Source organism: Thunnus maccoyii, chromosome 10, assembly GCF_910596095.1.
Source record: "Thunnus maccoyii chromosome 10, fThuMac1.1, whole genome shotgun sequence".
In the NCBI taxonomy this organism is placed as follows: domain Eukaryota; kingdom Metazoa; phylum Chordata; class Actinopteri; order Scombriformes; family Scombridae; genus Thunnus; species Thunnus maccoyii.
Window position 1 is genome coordinate 10,317,025 of NC_056542.1, and position 16,525 is coordinate 10,333,549.

General features: G+C 39.3%; 1 protein-coding gene across 2 annotated transcripts in view; it reads left to right on the top strand.

Moving 5' to 3' along the window:
* slc9a1a (solute carrier family 9 member A1a) overlaps nt 1–16,525 on the top strand; it is a 32,683-nt gene that overhangs the window by 7,401 nt on the left and 8,757 nt on the right. For both annotated transcript variants that reach the window (XM_042423304.1, XM_042423305.1), the window contains exons 2-8: nt 4,214–4,686; nt 6,298–6,548; nt 8,466–8,683; nt 9,602–9,810; nt 13,253–13,342; nt 15,366–15,436; nt 15,728–15,904. In XM_042423304.1, the coding sequence (XP_042279238.1) occupies nt 4,214–4,686; nt 6,298–6,548; nt 8,466–8,683; nt 9,602–9,810; nt 13,253–13,342; nt 15,366–15,436; nt 15,728–15,904 (1,489 nt within the window). The remainder of the gene's footprint in view (nt 1–4,213; nt 4,687–6,297; nt 6,549–8,465; nt 8,684–9,601; nt 9,811–13,252; nt 13,343–15,365; nt 15,437–15,727; nt 15,905–16,525) is intronic.

The window sequence follows — 16,525 nt, forward strand, 5'->3', positions numbered from 1 at the left end:
ACTGAAATACAAAATTTTCACAAATTGTGCATACTCTCAAGCATATTAGATGTAATTGTGTGACAGATTAACTAATATTTCATTTAAATGTAGGGCATATCTAAACACTATGGTTATATGGAGCAACGATAAGCAACAGTTCCAGCTTTGTCATGTGACCTTTAACAAGAAAACCCCAATACAACTTTTGCTGTTATGTTGATGTTCCAAATCTTTCCAAAATATCTGCATGTTCAAGTCTTCACATGCCTGCCATATTATTTTATTGCTTTACTAAGCGTTGAATAGCAAGTTCACTGTGGCCTGTTTGTGGAACATGATTCAGGTTGTGAAAGGCTGTGAGCCAAAAATATCCTTGCTCAAGTTTATTACTTAATGTCACTCGGAAGAACACTTTCCACAAGGTATCACAAGACTCTTTATTTTCTGATGATGCTGCCAGTTGGTGTCCATTGCGACCCTCTGGATTCAGTTATATTAGTTTCGTTTTAGTACAGCTTTGAAGTGTGGGAAGCACTATCAGGAGTATTAAAAAACCATGTGACCAGGAGGTAACTGGGCAAACTGCTCTATAGTAAGATAAAACCCGAGCTGCTCAGTGGCTATCAGCAGATGAAGTTTGTGTTGCTATGGCACACCCAGGTGCAAGTGTTTGGGTGTATGAACTTGTGAAACTTTGTATACCACTAAAAGTACTTCCTGTGGTCTTTTCTGAAAATAAGCATATCTGTTCTAATAAAGTTGTTAAGACATTTCCACTCCCTGTCATTTTCCCTGCACATGTTGTAGGCTATTATAACTTGTTTGTTTGATAGAGTAAATGATACGACTATCAGTTCTTAGTTATCAGTGATTAGTTGCATGCAATTGCTGTGTCATTGGACAGTTTCTTCAGTAGTGGCTTTGACTTTTTGTCAGCTATACACAACTGATGTTTATTTTCCCTGAGTATAGCAGTGCAATCACAGAGCCTGGTATCATACATAGGCAATACATTTTCTCAAAAATGTAGCGCACACATTCCCTCAGGGTTTCCTTGTAGTAATTGCTCTTTGTTAGCAGACCTTTGTTTCTGTGGATCCCCTAACACCTTATTTGTTTTATGTACTATTGTCTGCTGCCCCTTTCAGTTTACAACAGGCAGAACAAGCCTGTCCTGTATTAAAGAGGATGCTAAATACATGAGGTATTTAGCAATACCATAAGGTAACAGGGGAATCTTTAAATTATTTGCAATTCTTTACATGCATCTGTTTTTTTATGTAAACCATTATCATGAGTATCATTTCTGAGGAAGGCCTGTCACCATATTCTGTTCAGCTGGGACCACTTAGTCACATCATTTTAAATTATGTAACAGTGTCTGTAAGGGGGTGAGATGTAATGAGCATTAAGATGCCAATTCAGCATTAATTTTGAAGCCTCCAGTAAACAGATTGATGCTATCTTCTAAATAGGCTTTGTGCTTTAGATTGTCTCAGAAGCAGCTGTAGAATTAACTTCCTGCTCACCTCATACTGTAAGCCTTCAGGGAGAGGCACTTAAAGTTTCTATTTACTGTTTTTCATGCAGTCATCACAGAGCATCTTTGTTAACCCACCTGCCAAGCAAGCCTCTGGAGAGTTGTGAACAGTTCCTGTTTTCTACTAAAGTTCATTGTATAGAGAAGAACCCTCAGCCCTTGTAACATCTCGTTGTAGGAAAATTAAGTCTTTTTTGACTCACTAGGCTCTCTCACTATTTTGCCTCAGAGCTACAGCTGCATGCAGCAGTAAAGTCCACAGACATGCAATTGTTGAGCTTGTGTGCTGAAACACTAATAGTGTTGTCCTCAAACTGTCCAAGTATAAACATCCCTCCCCCTACCTCACATGTGTTGTATTCCCAAATAGAATTTGGTTCACATACAGTTAAAACAAAAGCCATGTAACACTGAAATGTTAAATTGAAGGTCAAATATAATTCAATCTCTTTGATTACAATTTAACAATTTACTTGCCTACAGAAGCAAATAAAGTAAACAATAATTACAGAATTACTGGCAGCATGTGTGTTAGGCCTGGTCATTATATAACAAACTGTGCCATTTGTTAATGAGTAAATATTAATTTGATGCTTCACTATCCTCATTGTAAGCAAACTGCAGCAGGCCTGAGCTATTCACCTGCCAGCCCCCCCTCTCTTTGCCTAGGAGGGAACACACCCTGTGGCTACTATGCCAGATGGTGATACTGTCATTGAACTGTCAACTCCTGTCCTGAAGAGCTTGAACTGTGTAGCTGCGGCGCTAGTTTAATATAAACACACCATCTTACAGCACCACGGATTAAAATGCTGTGAGTGTTAGTTACCATTTGTCTCTAAAATTCTTGGGATGGCATAACTGTAGCTTAGAATAGCTTGTCGACATTGCTCTATTAACACATTAATCCTTCTGTTTCTGACTCTAATGTACACACACACATTGCAAAATACAGGCCTTGTGTCATTGAGATCAGCAATGAGTCTCTTTGGGGCATACAAAGCAGGTGCCGTTTCTCACATGCGAGCCTCTACCACCAGTCATTGTGTTTGCACAGAACTCTCTTAAATAGTAAAATGTTATCAGATTCAATTATTGAAGTGGCATAATTATTTGCAGTGCTTGCCAGATTGTGTCTCACCATGTTATGTATTGCATGACATACCGTCATTCACCCCTATAAGATTGTTTAGCCTGCATGTGTAGATGTAGCCTTACCTGGTTCATATTCTGTGTGTGTGTTTGTTGTCAGTGTTAAGGCGCCATGTCATCAGCTGGTACAGTGCCATCTGGAAAGTGTCATGTCCCTGTGCTACAGTAGTGTACAGTAAATATAGCCGGGGCAAGACTTCTCACTATGGGATGCACGCTACTGTCTCTTTGATGTCTTCATCCCCTCTTGTTTACTGTTTTATTTATTTTGTAAAAGCTGCAGTTGTCGTGTCACCTTGCTGTGTGTATATGTAGCCTCGTCCAGTTACATGTGAAACTTCACAGCAGCTCAGGAGTGTTTGGAGGTGGAGGGGGGTCCATACCAGCTCAGTAATTGTTTGGGATTTTAGAGTCCGGAAGTCGTCCTTTAAAAGTCAAACAGCTTTCATTATTTGTTAGGCAGTAAGTCTTACAGCTTGTACTGCTGGTAAAAGCATTAGCATTAACAGTCTCTGGGGACTTGTGCTGTGACATGTGAGCCGTGCAGCCTCAAGCAATAGCAGATAATTGCAAGGTTATTTCAATTATGTGGAACTACTTCAAAATGGGATTAGTATGTAAACCAGAGGAGAAATGGAATTTGAAAGATTTTCTTTCCTTGTCAATGGTTTCACTTACTTACTTTTAAGTCTCATCTGCTGAATGTGAAGTCATGGTAAATGTAGTTAAATAGCAGCCTTGACTTGTAGACAGTCATGTAAGATCCATCTACGATAAATGCTGTGCATGTCTTTTACATAAATTCCATTAAGAATTCACAGGGCGATGGTGTTATGTAGCACACCAGAAACTACACAGCAAACAGTACGATTTCCTTGTTCTTTAACCAGCCCTCAGCTTCAGGACTGGAAATAACACTTTTTTTTGTATTTTAAACACCTACTGAGAATATAGGCACTTTAAAAGTTTTCTGTGTTACAGACAAGTAGAAGCAGAAATAATCTTATGAATGCAGGCAAGCTCCAACACGTCTATACAGCCTGTACAAAATGTTTTTGTCTTTACATTTGCAACACTGACTGTACAGAATACTAATTTGGATGTTGAAATTACTACTGATGTACAAAGGTCAAAACAAACAATGACATGCATGCATACACAGTTTACATACAGTGGCATGTTTTAACGTGAGAGAGCTCTGCACCATCAGAGTGGCTGCTCAGTCTGAAGCAGAAGTTAGAAATGTTGTGTCTGTGTGGTGCTAGTACTCACACAAGTGTGGTATGTCACAGCTGATTGGTCTTGTTATGTTGTGTTAGCCAGTTTCAGTTTGCTTTCGCAGTGGTGCCTTTTTATAAAGTGAAAGTAACAGATGGGAACAGTTCCAAATAATCTTACCCACGCGCACCTTGACTTGCTTATCACTCAGACAGAGACACACACAGACTCAAAAAGATTGTTTAGACCTGAAGCAATAAATCCTGCTTTGAATTCCCAGGTAAATCTCCCCCTCGTTCTTTTTTCCATCTTTCTTCCCAGGGTTCCACCTGATCCCTCGTCTGTCCGGCATCGTGCCAGAGAGCTGCCTGTTGATTGTGGTGGGTCTGCTGGTGGGGGGGCTCATCAATCTAGCTGGGGAAAAGGTCCCCCCAGTGCTGGACTCCAGATTGTTCTTCCTCTGCCTGCTGCCGCCCATCATCCTGGATGCTGGCTACTTCCTGCCCATCCGTCCCTTCATGGAGAACCTGGGCACCATCCTAATGTTTGCTGTCGTGGGGACCTTGTGGAACGCCTTCTTTATTGGAGGCCTGCTGTATGCTGTGTGTCAGATCAAGCCAGCCAATCCATCCGACCTCCACCAGCTAGAGCTCCTGCCTTGCCTGCTGTTCGGCTCCATCATCTCAGCTGTGGATCCTGTTGCTGTGCTGGCTGTGTTCGAGGAGATCCATATCAACGAACTGTTGCACATCCTGGTTTTTGGCGAGTCACTGCTCAACGACGCTGTCACTGTTGTGAGTAACTAAAACAGGAAATTATTTATTGTGGTTGAATGCAGACTTTTGTGATCCTGTTTGTCATGAGAAAGTGCATTTATTGTTTCACCAGCGCTCAAATAAGATAGAAGACTTGGAGATTAGAAGTCCTGAATGCACAGTTCTCTGTCAAGCATTCATGTGATATCGCACTTGATGTGAACCCTTACTTGTAACCCAGAGGCCATAACTGGGTAGCAGTAATGACTCTGATGTCCAGAGTAACAAGTTTATCTCCTTGTATGGAGCATCATAAAATAATTTGTAAACCTTTTCCCCCAGAAGGCTTCTTGTTGACATAAATTAAAACTTTAATATTTAGTTCTGAGTTTCAGACTCAGTCACTGGGTTTGATCATATCAGGGTGTGTAATCTAATTCTGTTTTTAGTAAGACTTAATCTCTCATCACACAGCGAGTGAACCATTTACTAGCATGTCACCTCACAACAAACCTTAGCTGCTCACAGCACACCATCTGTTAGCTGGCCTGTTCCCAAACCACACCATCTACAGTATAAAGTTACCTACAATGCCTGCTTCGTAGCTGCAAAAGGTGCCAAGTTCAGTTAAATCCACTACTGTTTTTGACATCAGCTAGCACAGTAATTGCATAAATTATTACTGTGCTAAATATTTCTATAAATAGTCTCCTATATATTCATCAAATATTCTGCATGTCCATTCCACAAGAACCTTTGTCTTCAGGACATATAGTATAGTCAACGTGTATTAGGTTTGTCTTTAATACACACTTATACAAGCTGGATGGCACTGCATCATCATTGGCAGGGGCAGTTTTGAGCGCAGGCTCTGGTGAAAGCCAGAGCTCATCAGTCTAGGAGTGTTTGGCAGACGATATGCATGATTAGCCTGTCTGGCATTGCAGGAGTCTATATTTTCTCATAGTGAGATACTAAGCAAATGACTGGTACTGGACTTTAAATATCTTTTTATCATCTTGGCATGAGTAAAAAGTCGCTGGTGTATTTTCCTCTACCAAACTGTCACAGGATGTGCTTAGCCTCTACATTTTCAAAAAAGCATGTCCTCGTTGATGGTGTTGAACCTGAAAAGTCTGTAATTTTGCTGCCTAAATACAGTTTTAAAATAACCAATCTATTTTCTTTTACTACATAACCTACTTTTATAAAACAATGTCCTGGCAAAACATTGAACAAAATTCAGAGAAAAAATTGACTAGACTCTGTACAGCGTGACTTGCCTTGGGACTTTTGGTTTTGGAGTTGTCATCTGCTGTGACCTCTACCCTGTTTTATTGTGAAATATGTAACCACTTGAGAGGTTAAATCTATTTCCAATGAACTTCCGTCGTGACTTGTTTATTCCCTTTTTGAACAGTCAAATAATTAACACAGCCCCATAGTGCAGGTATATGTAATATACTTTCTCAACACATGACAAACTTTAGTTCTAATTTGTGGTAGGCATTGAAGCTGCCTTTTTTTGTATATCTTAAGCGATATTCTGTCTTGTTATTTCCAGTCTTTTCACACTGTCCCCTTCTCCTGTTTTTTTAATCTCCTCTTTTTTATCACTCACTCTTTTCCTCCCCCTCCACCTTCTCCTAGGTACTATACCACCTATTTGTGGAGTATTCAGAGGTTGGCACGGTGACGTTGATGGACTGCTTCCTCGGAGTTCTCTCCTTCCTCGTGGTTGCACTGGGCGGCGTTCTAGTGGGAGCTATCTATGGGATCCTGGCTGCCTTCACTTCACGCTTCACCTCCCACACGCGTGTTATCGAGCCACTTTTTGTCTTCGTGTACAGCTACATGGCCTACCTGTCAGCTGAAATGTTCCACCTCTCTGGCATCATGGCGTAAGTTTGAGGGGTTCTTATTTTATTTTATATATATATCATCACAACATGTTTTTTGTTCTGTTTGACTGAAAAGCTGCCACTTTGCCAACATTTTGTTACTTTTTCCATTTTCCATATGATGTTTAGGTGCATCATTTTAGATTTTTACTGATTTTCACTCATTTTCAGAGTAATTAAATCAGATATTTCTCAAAAGAGAAGCAACAACACTAAAAATTAGCGTTTTTTTCCTGATATTCTCTGACTTCAGGATTATTTTTATCTTTGTTTTACTGAAAACCAAAAATAATGAGCCCTGCGTGTAAAGCAGTAGTCATCACAAGATATGATAAAAGCTTGGTGAATCTTAATAAGTTTACATTTTTCTACAGAAATAGAACTTTTTCAAACATAAAGAGACATGGGACAAAGAAAAAAAGGAATTATAAAAGTAAAACAAATACAATACAGCCTATATCCATATCATATTAACCCCTTAACCCACACCACCCTCCCTTCAGACTTCTCCAGGCAAAACAATACAAACTACTGGTAACAAATAGTAAGAATTCATAGCACATTAACAGTTCATACTGAGAATTCATACCAGGAAGTAATCAACTAACATAGAAACACAAGATTAGAAAAGACAAGACAAAGACAAGACGATGCACAAGAAGACAAAAAAACCAAACAAACCGGTAGCTTTGATGCCTTCCTTGACCCTGTGAGCTATTTGATACAGGTTCTGCATATATAGCTTGAGTATCCAGCGTATCATGTCTGCTCTCTGGTATCTGAAATTTTCCAGCTGTTTCAGGAACATCCCTCTTGTATCACATGGTTTTAATGTATGACTCTTCCCTCAATGATTAGATGTCATGGTCTACATGTAGCTTTCCCACTGCCAGAGAAAGTCCATTTCAGCTATTCCCATTGGACAGTAACTCAAGATACATTGTGGCATATTACACTCTGTGTAACCAGTGGTGGAATGAATTAATCAACTCTAACGGCACCCAAACCGGACCTGAATTTATAGGCTGTCCAACATTCTCTGAGGTGCCATTTATCATCAGCTCCTCCAGTACGTATCAGTCCATTTTCTGTTTAAGGTGCTAGGAGTTATTGACGATGCAGACAGGAGGTGATGATATACTGAGTCTCCCCTGTGTGTCAGGGCCAATGGATGTTTAGCTTCAAGGACGATCTCTTCCAAGGCCCGTGGCTCTCTGGTTGCACCTGACATCAAAAACAGGATTTGTCAAGGTGTTCCTTCATGTCATCTGTTTATAAAGAAGAACTGAAATAGTTTACCGGTGTGAATTCCTTTCATCACTTCCCTAAAGCCTTGAATGCCAAAGCAATATTGACATGAAGGAGGAATGGGGTTGAATGTTGAGCAGCAGCTGCTGCAGCTGATGGAACTTGGATGGAGTTCATTTCTGGCCTCCACATGTTTGACATAGGAACATTGCATGACACTAGAATGGAATAGAGAAGTGGTCACCAGACAGGGATGGGGACATCGCAGTTGGTGTCGCGTTTTTTTCCATAATCACTGTGGAACTAAAGATGGGTAACTGGAGCACTCCTTTAGTGGAAAACTCTGACATCACTGTTGCTGACAACTGGAGTCAAATCACAATTTCTGTTACCTGCCCGTTACCTTTGAATGTCTAGAATAATGCTACATAGCTGCTTTTTAGTTGTATGTTCAAGAATGTTCATTTATGAATGCCAAACATCACAAGAATTTGCAGATAAGAGAAGAAAAAATATATTTCTATAAATATACAGTACCAGTCAAAAGTTTGGACACACTTTCTCATTCAAGGGAATGGGAAGGTGTGTCCAAACTTTTGACTAGTACTGTATATTCTATCCCTACATTAATCTTTTAACTGAGCAAACATTTGCTTCTTCTCCCTCCAGGTTAATAGCATGTGGGGCGGTGATGCGACCATATGTGGAGGCCAACATATCACACAAGTCCCACACCACCATCAAGTACTTCCTGAAAATGTGGAGCAGCGTCAGCGAGACACTCATTTTCATCTTTCTCGGCGTGGCTACAGTGGGCGGAGAACACAATTGGAACTGGATCTTTGTCACAGTCACCGTTATTCTGTGTCTGGTGGCACGGGTCATAGGTCAGTTCTACTGCAGTGATTAGCAAAACTTTTCAAAATCGATGTAATGGTGCCATGCTGGGGTGTGAAGTAATATAAAGGGGAAACAACCGTTATCGTGTAACAGGAAGTGTTATATCATTAGTGGTCAGGAGGCAGAGGTGACTTCTGGTTTATTCTTGAAGTGTTTTTGATTAAACTGATTTGTCATTAAGGTAATAAAGCAACAAGTACAGATCAAAAGGCTCAAAATGATAGTTTATCAGTATTTCTTTTCAAAGGAGATAAATCTGTTATTGTACACTTTGTATTTTGAGTTGTAATCTACACAAAAAGGTAAAAGGCCTTGTTCCCAAAAAAGGGAACTTGAAGCACTGACAGGAGTAAATGTTGCCCTAATGTTTCATAACACAACAGTCAATGTGTGAGAGGAAGCGCCAGCGAGGATTTCCATGTTGACTTGAGGCTGTCACAAGTCCTTCTGTTGATTTGTCATCTTAGAGTTATTAGTGTCACTGGCAAGAGAGACTGAAAGTGAAAGAACGAACAGGTTTGCTGAGTAGTGCAATCTTAACTTCTCATCTTCTTTTCCATTTTCTACTATTTTCCCAAAGAGCTGAAGACTTTCCAAACATAGACGTTTTGTCTGTGACTAAATGGTTGCAGTCAATAACGGATCATATGATTCAAGATCTTGTGATGGAAAGCAATAAAGTTGTTCTTGTGCTGTCAGTTAAAGCACAATTCCAATGTTTTTTAGGACATTTTTTAAGTTTTTAGGACATTTACTATAAATCACATTTGGCTTTAGTATTTCTTTTTGCTATTTTTCAAACTTACTGACAATCCCTGGCATATAAACAGGTTTTTCACACAAAGTAACAGTAACTCTGCATAATGACAGACAGCCTCAGTTTCTCATTACATTGTCCTTCCCAGGTGTGGTTGGTCTGACCTACGTTATCAACAAGTTCCGTATTGTCAAGCTGACCACCAAGGACCAGTTCATTGTGGCCTACGGTGGCCTGCGAGGTGCCATTGCCTTCTCCCTGGGCTTCCTGCTGGACGAGAACCAATTTGGAAAATCCTTGAGAGAGATGTTCCTCACTGCCATTATCACTGTCATCTTCTTCACTGTCTTTGTCCAGGTAAGACTACCCCATCTACCCCATCATCTTGTCCTGTTTTGTCTAAATGGACTTTAGGAGAAGGAAACTTATAAGGAATTTGAATAAGGGGATGTTATTATACCTACCGTTCATGCATGACTTCAGTTTATTAAATAAGGCCCATTATATATTTAAACTGTGCGGAGAGATTGCTGCACTTAAACACTTAAAAATCACAACCACTTAAAACAGATTAGACATTGTTTCAGTTCCTCTCTTGTGAATTATTCCGTGCAAGAGACAGTGTGGATTTAATTCACATGTTCTGTATATCACCCACTCATTTGCATTTGTCGTCACCAACTGTATTGGTTTGCAAAAGAGTTCCTCGTCGGTGTGGTATATTTGCTTAGTATATCTAGTTTGAATTTTCACCTCCATCACTGTCGACTGGTACTCTTAACAAAACCTATTTAGCTTAGAACAAATGTTTTATTTGCAACTATTCAGTTCATCTCATGATTAGTGGTCACACTGAGGAGTGAACATCAAACAAACATCCATGTATTTTCAGGAAGAGGTTGGCTTTTCGTCTTCCTTCCCAGAAAAACGACTTATTTGATGTCACATCAGTTCATCAACCTCAAGTGGCCAGATTTTCTTTTTTTTTTTTTTGCTTTTTTCGCTTTTGAAGTAAACCGTTCCAGCTGTTATAGGAAATTCTAATTTTCGCTGTCACTTTGAAGCACACTGACAGACAGGAAAGAGAGCCAATTCATGCATAAAATTTAAAACATGTGCAGAAAGAATACAAAATCTAGTTTATATAGAGACACATTCCCACCGAATCTCAAGATAACATTCAAAAACAGCACATGAAGGCAAGATAAGACACACAGGCAGTGATTGCGGACATATTATGTGTTGTCCATTTTAAGCACTGTGCCATGCATCCGCTCAATCCTGTCTGATAAAAAACTCTCCCGGTAAAACTGTAGGAAGATGCTCGGATGTGAATCAGGCCCAGAATGGCAGCAGCTAAAATACTGAACATGTCCTCAGTACTCAGAGACTAGATTAGAAACATGTTTTATTCATGCTCGATTCAGCGCTGGCAGACTGATGCGGAGACAGAGGCAGACCAGGAGGTAGAAGGTAGAGACAACTTTCACCCCTGGAATAAATAGCTGGAAGTGTGTTTACAATATGTGCGAGTAAGAGAATGATGAGACGGTGTGAAAATCAGAGTACATTGTTATATTTACTTGATGATGGGTCATGTAAAAATAACTTTTGTATTATTTTAGCGGACGACCTTTCCTTTCCTGTGTTCGCTTACTTCTGATATTAGGCTTCTCAGTATTATTATTATTATTAGTAGTAGTAGTAGTAGTAGTATAAATTTATTGAATGCAGACAATCTATGAAAAATTGCCATATGCCCTAGAGGAGAGAATGTTTTTAATTCCATATTTATGAGGATCAGACATCTTCAAGTATTGAAATATGGAGAAAATCATCCAAATTGAGCAGCAATCTGTGGTTCTCACTTGTATGAGGGACTCGATGAAACATAGGGAGGGACTACTGATAATTATTTGGTTTGTCAGGCAATATACAGTATTTTGGATACTAATGATGGGAATGACACACCGCCATTCTGACATTTTTAAGTTGCACTGATTGGTCTGAAGTGGGACTAGGGATGCCTCCCAAAACCCAGTTCTGAATTGGAACTACTTCTAAAATTTAACTTGAAAAAACTAGAAACTAATCAGGAAAATTCTGGTTTTTGTGTAATCTATTATTGCACCGCAGCCACTCCTCTCTGTCCTCTCCTCTGCTCTCTGTGTCAGTGCTGTGCCAACACAAACATTCACACTCGTTACTGTAAGAGCTACTTTATCAAACCGCATGTTAAACAAGTATAAACATCGAGTATATCAGCAGCAGACAGAGGAGGACAGAAGACAGGATGACTTAGCCTTTAATGATTTTTATGTTCTTTATTCTTTCTAAACTTCACTCAGTATTTTGATGTCAGGAATACTATTTAATATATTGACATGTTAAATACATGATTTTTTTTTTAAAAACGGGTGGATAAGGAGTATCGATAAGATCCTAACAATTCCCATCCCCAAGCGGGACTCAGGATAACTATGGAATACTACTTTCTTTCATTGTGTATGGTAAAGGAATAAATGTAGTCACTGAATGTCCTTGTCATGTTTTGTGTGCTTTATTTGGAGTAAACATGAGATGATTAAAGTGTAGGTTCTTTTGCATGCGTAGGACTGGGAGCTAGAATCTTCTGTCATTCACTTTAGTCTATAATTTTTAACCAGATGGCCGGCTTAATCTCCTTATGCAGCAGAATCATATGCTCAACCTTTTAGGTAATGATGGGCACTAACATACACAAACACTCACACACATACATCATTCCCCATACAATGCTAACCAGCGCTACTCCTTATAATCTGATAGAGGTAAAACATCAGAGTGACGTTGGATTTTGTGTTCCTGGACCCACTCTGCAGTTTGATGCTGAATCTTTCTTAATCATGTTGAAGATTGACCAAAAAAAAGTAATGTGATGACACATAAAGATATTTCTAGTATAGCTACAAGTTAAATTGGACAAAACAATTTAAATCAAAGAGGAAACAGTCGTTTTTGTCGATGTTTGCACTTATAAGTTGTGTTTATGGTCACATTCCTCGATAAAATGATCACAGTGATCCACAACACTCTGGCTAGCAGGTTGCTGATATGAAATAATACTTTTCTTAAGTGTAATTGAGAATGCATGACTCGCTGTCTAGACAGAGCATCAGAGTTTTAGCAGTGGAGGATTTCTCTTGAGCTGATCTTGCAAGAAAATATCTCTTTTCCCTATGTCCTTCACTTTGTATATTTCAAAGAATGTCTGTCTTTCCAGGGAACACAACATGATATTTATATTTTGTACATTATGTACAGAAGGATTTCATCATGTTTGTCATATTTAAACTTGAGTTCTAAAATATGTTGATTTTAAAGGGGAACTGTAACTTTCCACATGTTATCACCCTGTAAAGGGGTTGTTGTGAAAGGTCATGTGAAAACCTGCTGTTTCTGTTAATCAGTCATTGCAAACTGGGAAATGTGTGACGATAGTGAGCTTATGCTTGATTTCAATGAATGAAAACATGGTGGCTTTGTTTTCAACGGAATTGTAAACCAAGACAGGTGTGACCTGATAAGCTGATCAGCAGTGGTTAATAGCAGAGAACAGAGAGTGCTGGTTTATGTGTTTTACATCACATACTCAGAGAGATTAGAGGACATTAGAGATACCAGTTTCAAGGTGCTCATGCAAATCCACCCTTTCATTCTCATGCATAGAGTGGGTGATACGAGCCTATTTCTGTCTTTAGCCAAGGTCAGGAGATGTTTACAGTGAATAATGTTTTGTTTCTCTTATCCCCTCCTGCAGGGCATGACCATCAAACCCCTGGTTGAGCTGCTGGCAGTGAAGAAGAAACAGGAGGCCAAGCGCTCCATTAATGAGGAGATCCACACCCAGGTACGACCGTTTAACCTTCACACATCCTCAGCTTTCACCATCCAAAGTTGATGGTTTTTGAGTGTTTATACATATTTATGACAGAACCTCTTGGTATACAGATGATGAATGAAATGTCGGAATGGTTTGAAATGTTTTGAACCACAACATGTCATCTATACAAAATGGGGTATAGATGAGGTACATGTAGTAAATACTGATAAATTCATCACCATCTTCTTTCGCCAAGATGCCTCATTAAGACACTGCCTTGCATCTTCACTTCCTATTATTTAGTAATTTCCTCTGCACAGAGACAGCAGAAATGCAAATACTGTTATTTTTACAGTCATGCAAATTATTTAAATTTAATATTTAATTGTTTTATAATAGTATCATACATTGCGGTCGATATGCTGTTATGTAAATATGACATCCTGTTCCAGAAAAGAGTCTCTGAACCCATTCAGTTTGCCATCAAGTTTTGATTATTGCTTCCACCTACTGGCTGTGTGGTGGTACTACATCACATACTGAACAGTGTACTGGATCAGCGTAGTGAGTGTCAATCCACACATTTTTGTTAATTATGAAACAACTCAGTAAGAACAGTGTTGTTGCCCCATTTAATAACAGTACCTCATTCACCAGCTCGTTAAAAATACCTTAAAACACACACACACTCAAACTCAAACACATCCACGAGTGACCACCGTGGTCCACAATTCTTGAGTGCTTCTAAGCTATTAATACAGCTTAGATAAACACACACACAGTACACACAGAGCCCTCTCTGGGGCTTTGTGGTGAGTCACCAGTGCTCGTGGCTAGAAGAGCAGCCTTTCCTAATGGCTTTGCCTCTGCTGTAAAACACAAGTGATTAGAGTCAACAGAGCTAGCTGAGGGACAGCAAAACAACCCTAAAAAAGTAAGGTATTTTGGTCAGAAATCAGGAATTTATCACATATTTGTTCACTGCACTATGAGGGGCTTTTTATAGATGGGGGACAAAAACAGTGTGTTTAAAAAAAAAAAAAAAAAAAGACACACCTATGACATGGGATCAGTATGACCAGTAGAGAACATATGTTGCTGTATTGAGTCTTTGTTTCACTACTGATCTACTAGCATTAACACTCTAGAGAAACTTTTAAAAATTAGACTTTTTAACCCTCACCCCCGCAGTGCTGGGCAGTTTTTCCTATAAATCAGTCACTTCTGACAAAGCATTAGTAAATTCAGTGGCTCTGTTTAATGACTTGTTCCCATAGCAACACCGTTTGTCAGATTGTCATCTGCAGGCTTAGTCAGGACATCAGAGCAACCCGAGGTCGGCTGCAGTCCGAGCAACAAATGCATCTGTACATTTCCCTGGTTGTGTGAGCAGGCGTGCTGCCACAGTTAATAACCACTGTCCAATCAATCACCTGGCTGCCGCTACTGCTGCTGCTGCTGCTGCTGCTGCTGGTTTTCTCTCATGAATTCCATTTGAAAGCTCATCACCTGCTGTTGCTGATAATGATGTTGGCAGTGTAACCTGGGAGGGTGTTTTTTTACTGTGAGGAATGGGAACAGTGGTGAAGCAAAAAGTACAACATGCAGCTGAGTAATGTCTTGTACCCAAGTGCCTATAATCACAGTTATGGATCATAAATGATCGTTTATACACCACAAAAAACATTTAAGCATATGTTAACATTTTGCCTCCAAGTGGTATACATATAGTTTGTACATACATTGGTGAAAGAGACAACAAAGCAACATAACATAAAAGAAATGAGTCTTTGACCAATCAAATTACTCTAAATTAAATCTACTGTGGTACAAATATGTACTAAAGTAGGTGTAATATGGGCTCTGGAGGGGTGTGTACATTAGATATAGCTTTGATCTCATGATATTTTTGTAGCATTCAAAGGCTGTGTAATGAATAGTGAAAATATTCCACAGAAAAGGCTGAGGGCTGAAAGTCTGATTCAACCTAGAGTTTTTATGTCAGTCTCCTTTTTCTAAAAGTTTTGCCTCTTTGTTTTTTTATCCCCAGTTCCTTGACCACCTACTGACTGGAATTGAGGACATCTGTGGACACTATGGACATCACCACTGGAAGGACAAGTATGGATTTCACAGTGATCTGACATTATAATTTGTAGTTACTGAGGATTAGGGCTGCATTATTTTCATTACTGATAAATGGTTTATGACAAGTGTTCATCACAAGCCTGAAGTAATGCTTTAAATCATTTCATATTTAGAAAATCAAGCAAATCTTTGACGCACAGAAACTGGGATCTGCAAATATTTCAAATTTGTACTCAATGAATCATTAGTATTACTGATCCATTGTCAAAATGATCATTGATTGTCTCTCTTTTCTCTGGTCTGTCACTCTTTTCCTCCTCCCAGACTGAACCGCTTCAACAAAAAGTATGTGAAGAAGTGCCTGATTGCAGGCGAACGCTCCAAGGAACCTCAGCTCATTGCCTTCTACCACAAGATGGAGATGAAACAGGCTATTGAGCTGGTGGAGAGTGGAGGGGGAGTCAAGCTGCCTTCTGCTGTGCCCTCCACAGTTTCCATGCAGTAAGTACTGAGCACTAAAAATGCCAAACTGTCTAAATACGATTCCTTAAAGTTTTAAAATGTCTTGTATTCACTAAATGCAGATCATATTGTTTCCAACATGCTAGTATGCGTATTGAAAGTATTATGAATTAATCGCAGCCATTATATTATATAACAGTACTGACAGATTCTAGATGTTAAGGAGATATTTCTATGTATGTTACCTACACTTGCAGTCGTCATGTGATATTAAATACGAATGATATAGGTATATATATATATATATAGGTATGTTTTCTCCCTGATGCAACATGTCTTTTACTATCATTGCTCATGCGCATGTTAGTATGCAGTAATCTTTCCAAAAAAAAAAAAAAAAAAGGTCCTGTAAGCAGCTGCACAGGCCTCATTAATTTCACACCTATAGTACTGAGTAATCAGTGATAAATTAATAAATTAAGCCTTGATCAGTCTTGATATCCAGTGTAGGTGCATCAGTCATTTTTCACTACATGTAAGTAAAAGCTTGAGACAGTTTATGTTCAGAATTTCTTTGCTCACAATAGAACTTACATTTTGTCTTTTCACTCTGCCTCTCTCAACCCAAGGACAGACCTGTCAGACAAATTCATGCAGCAG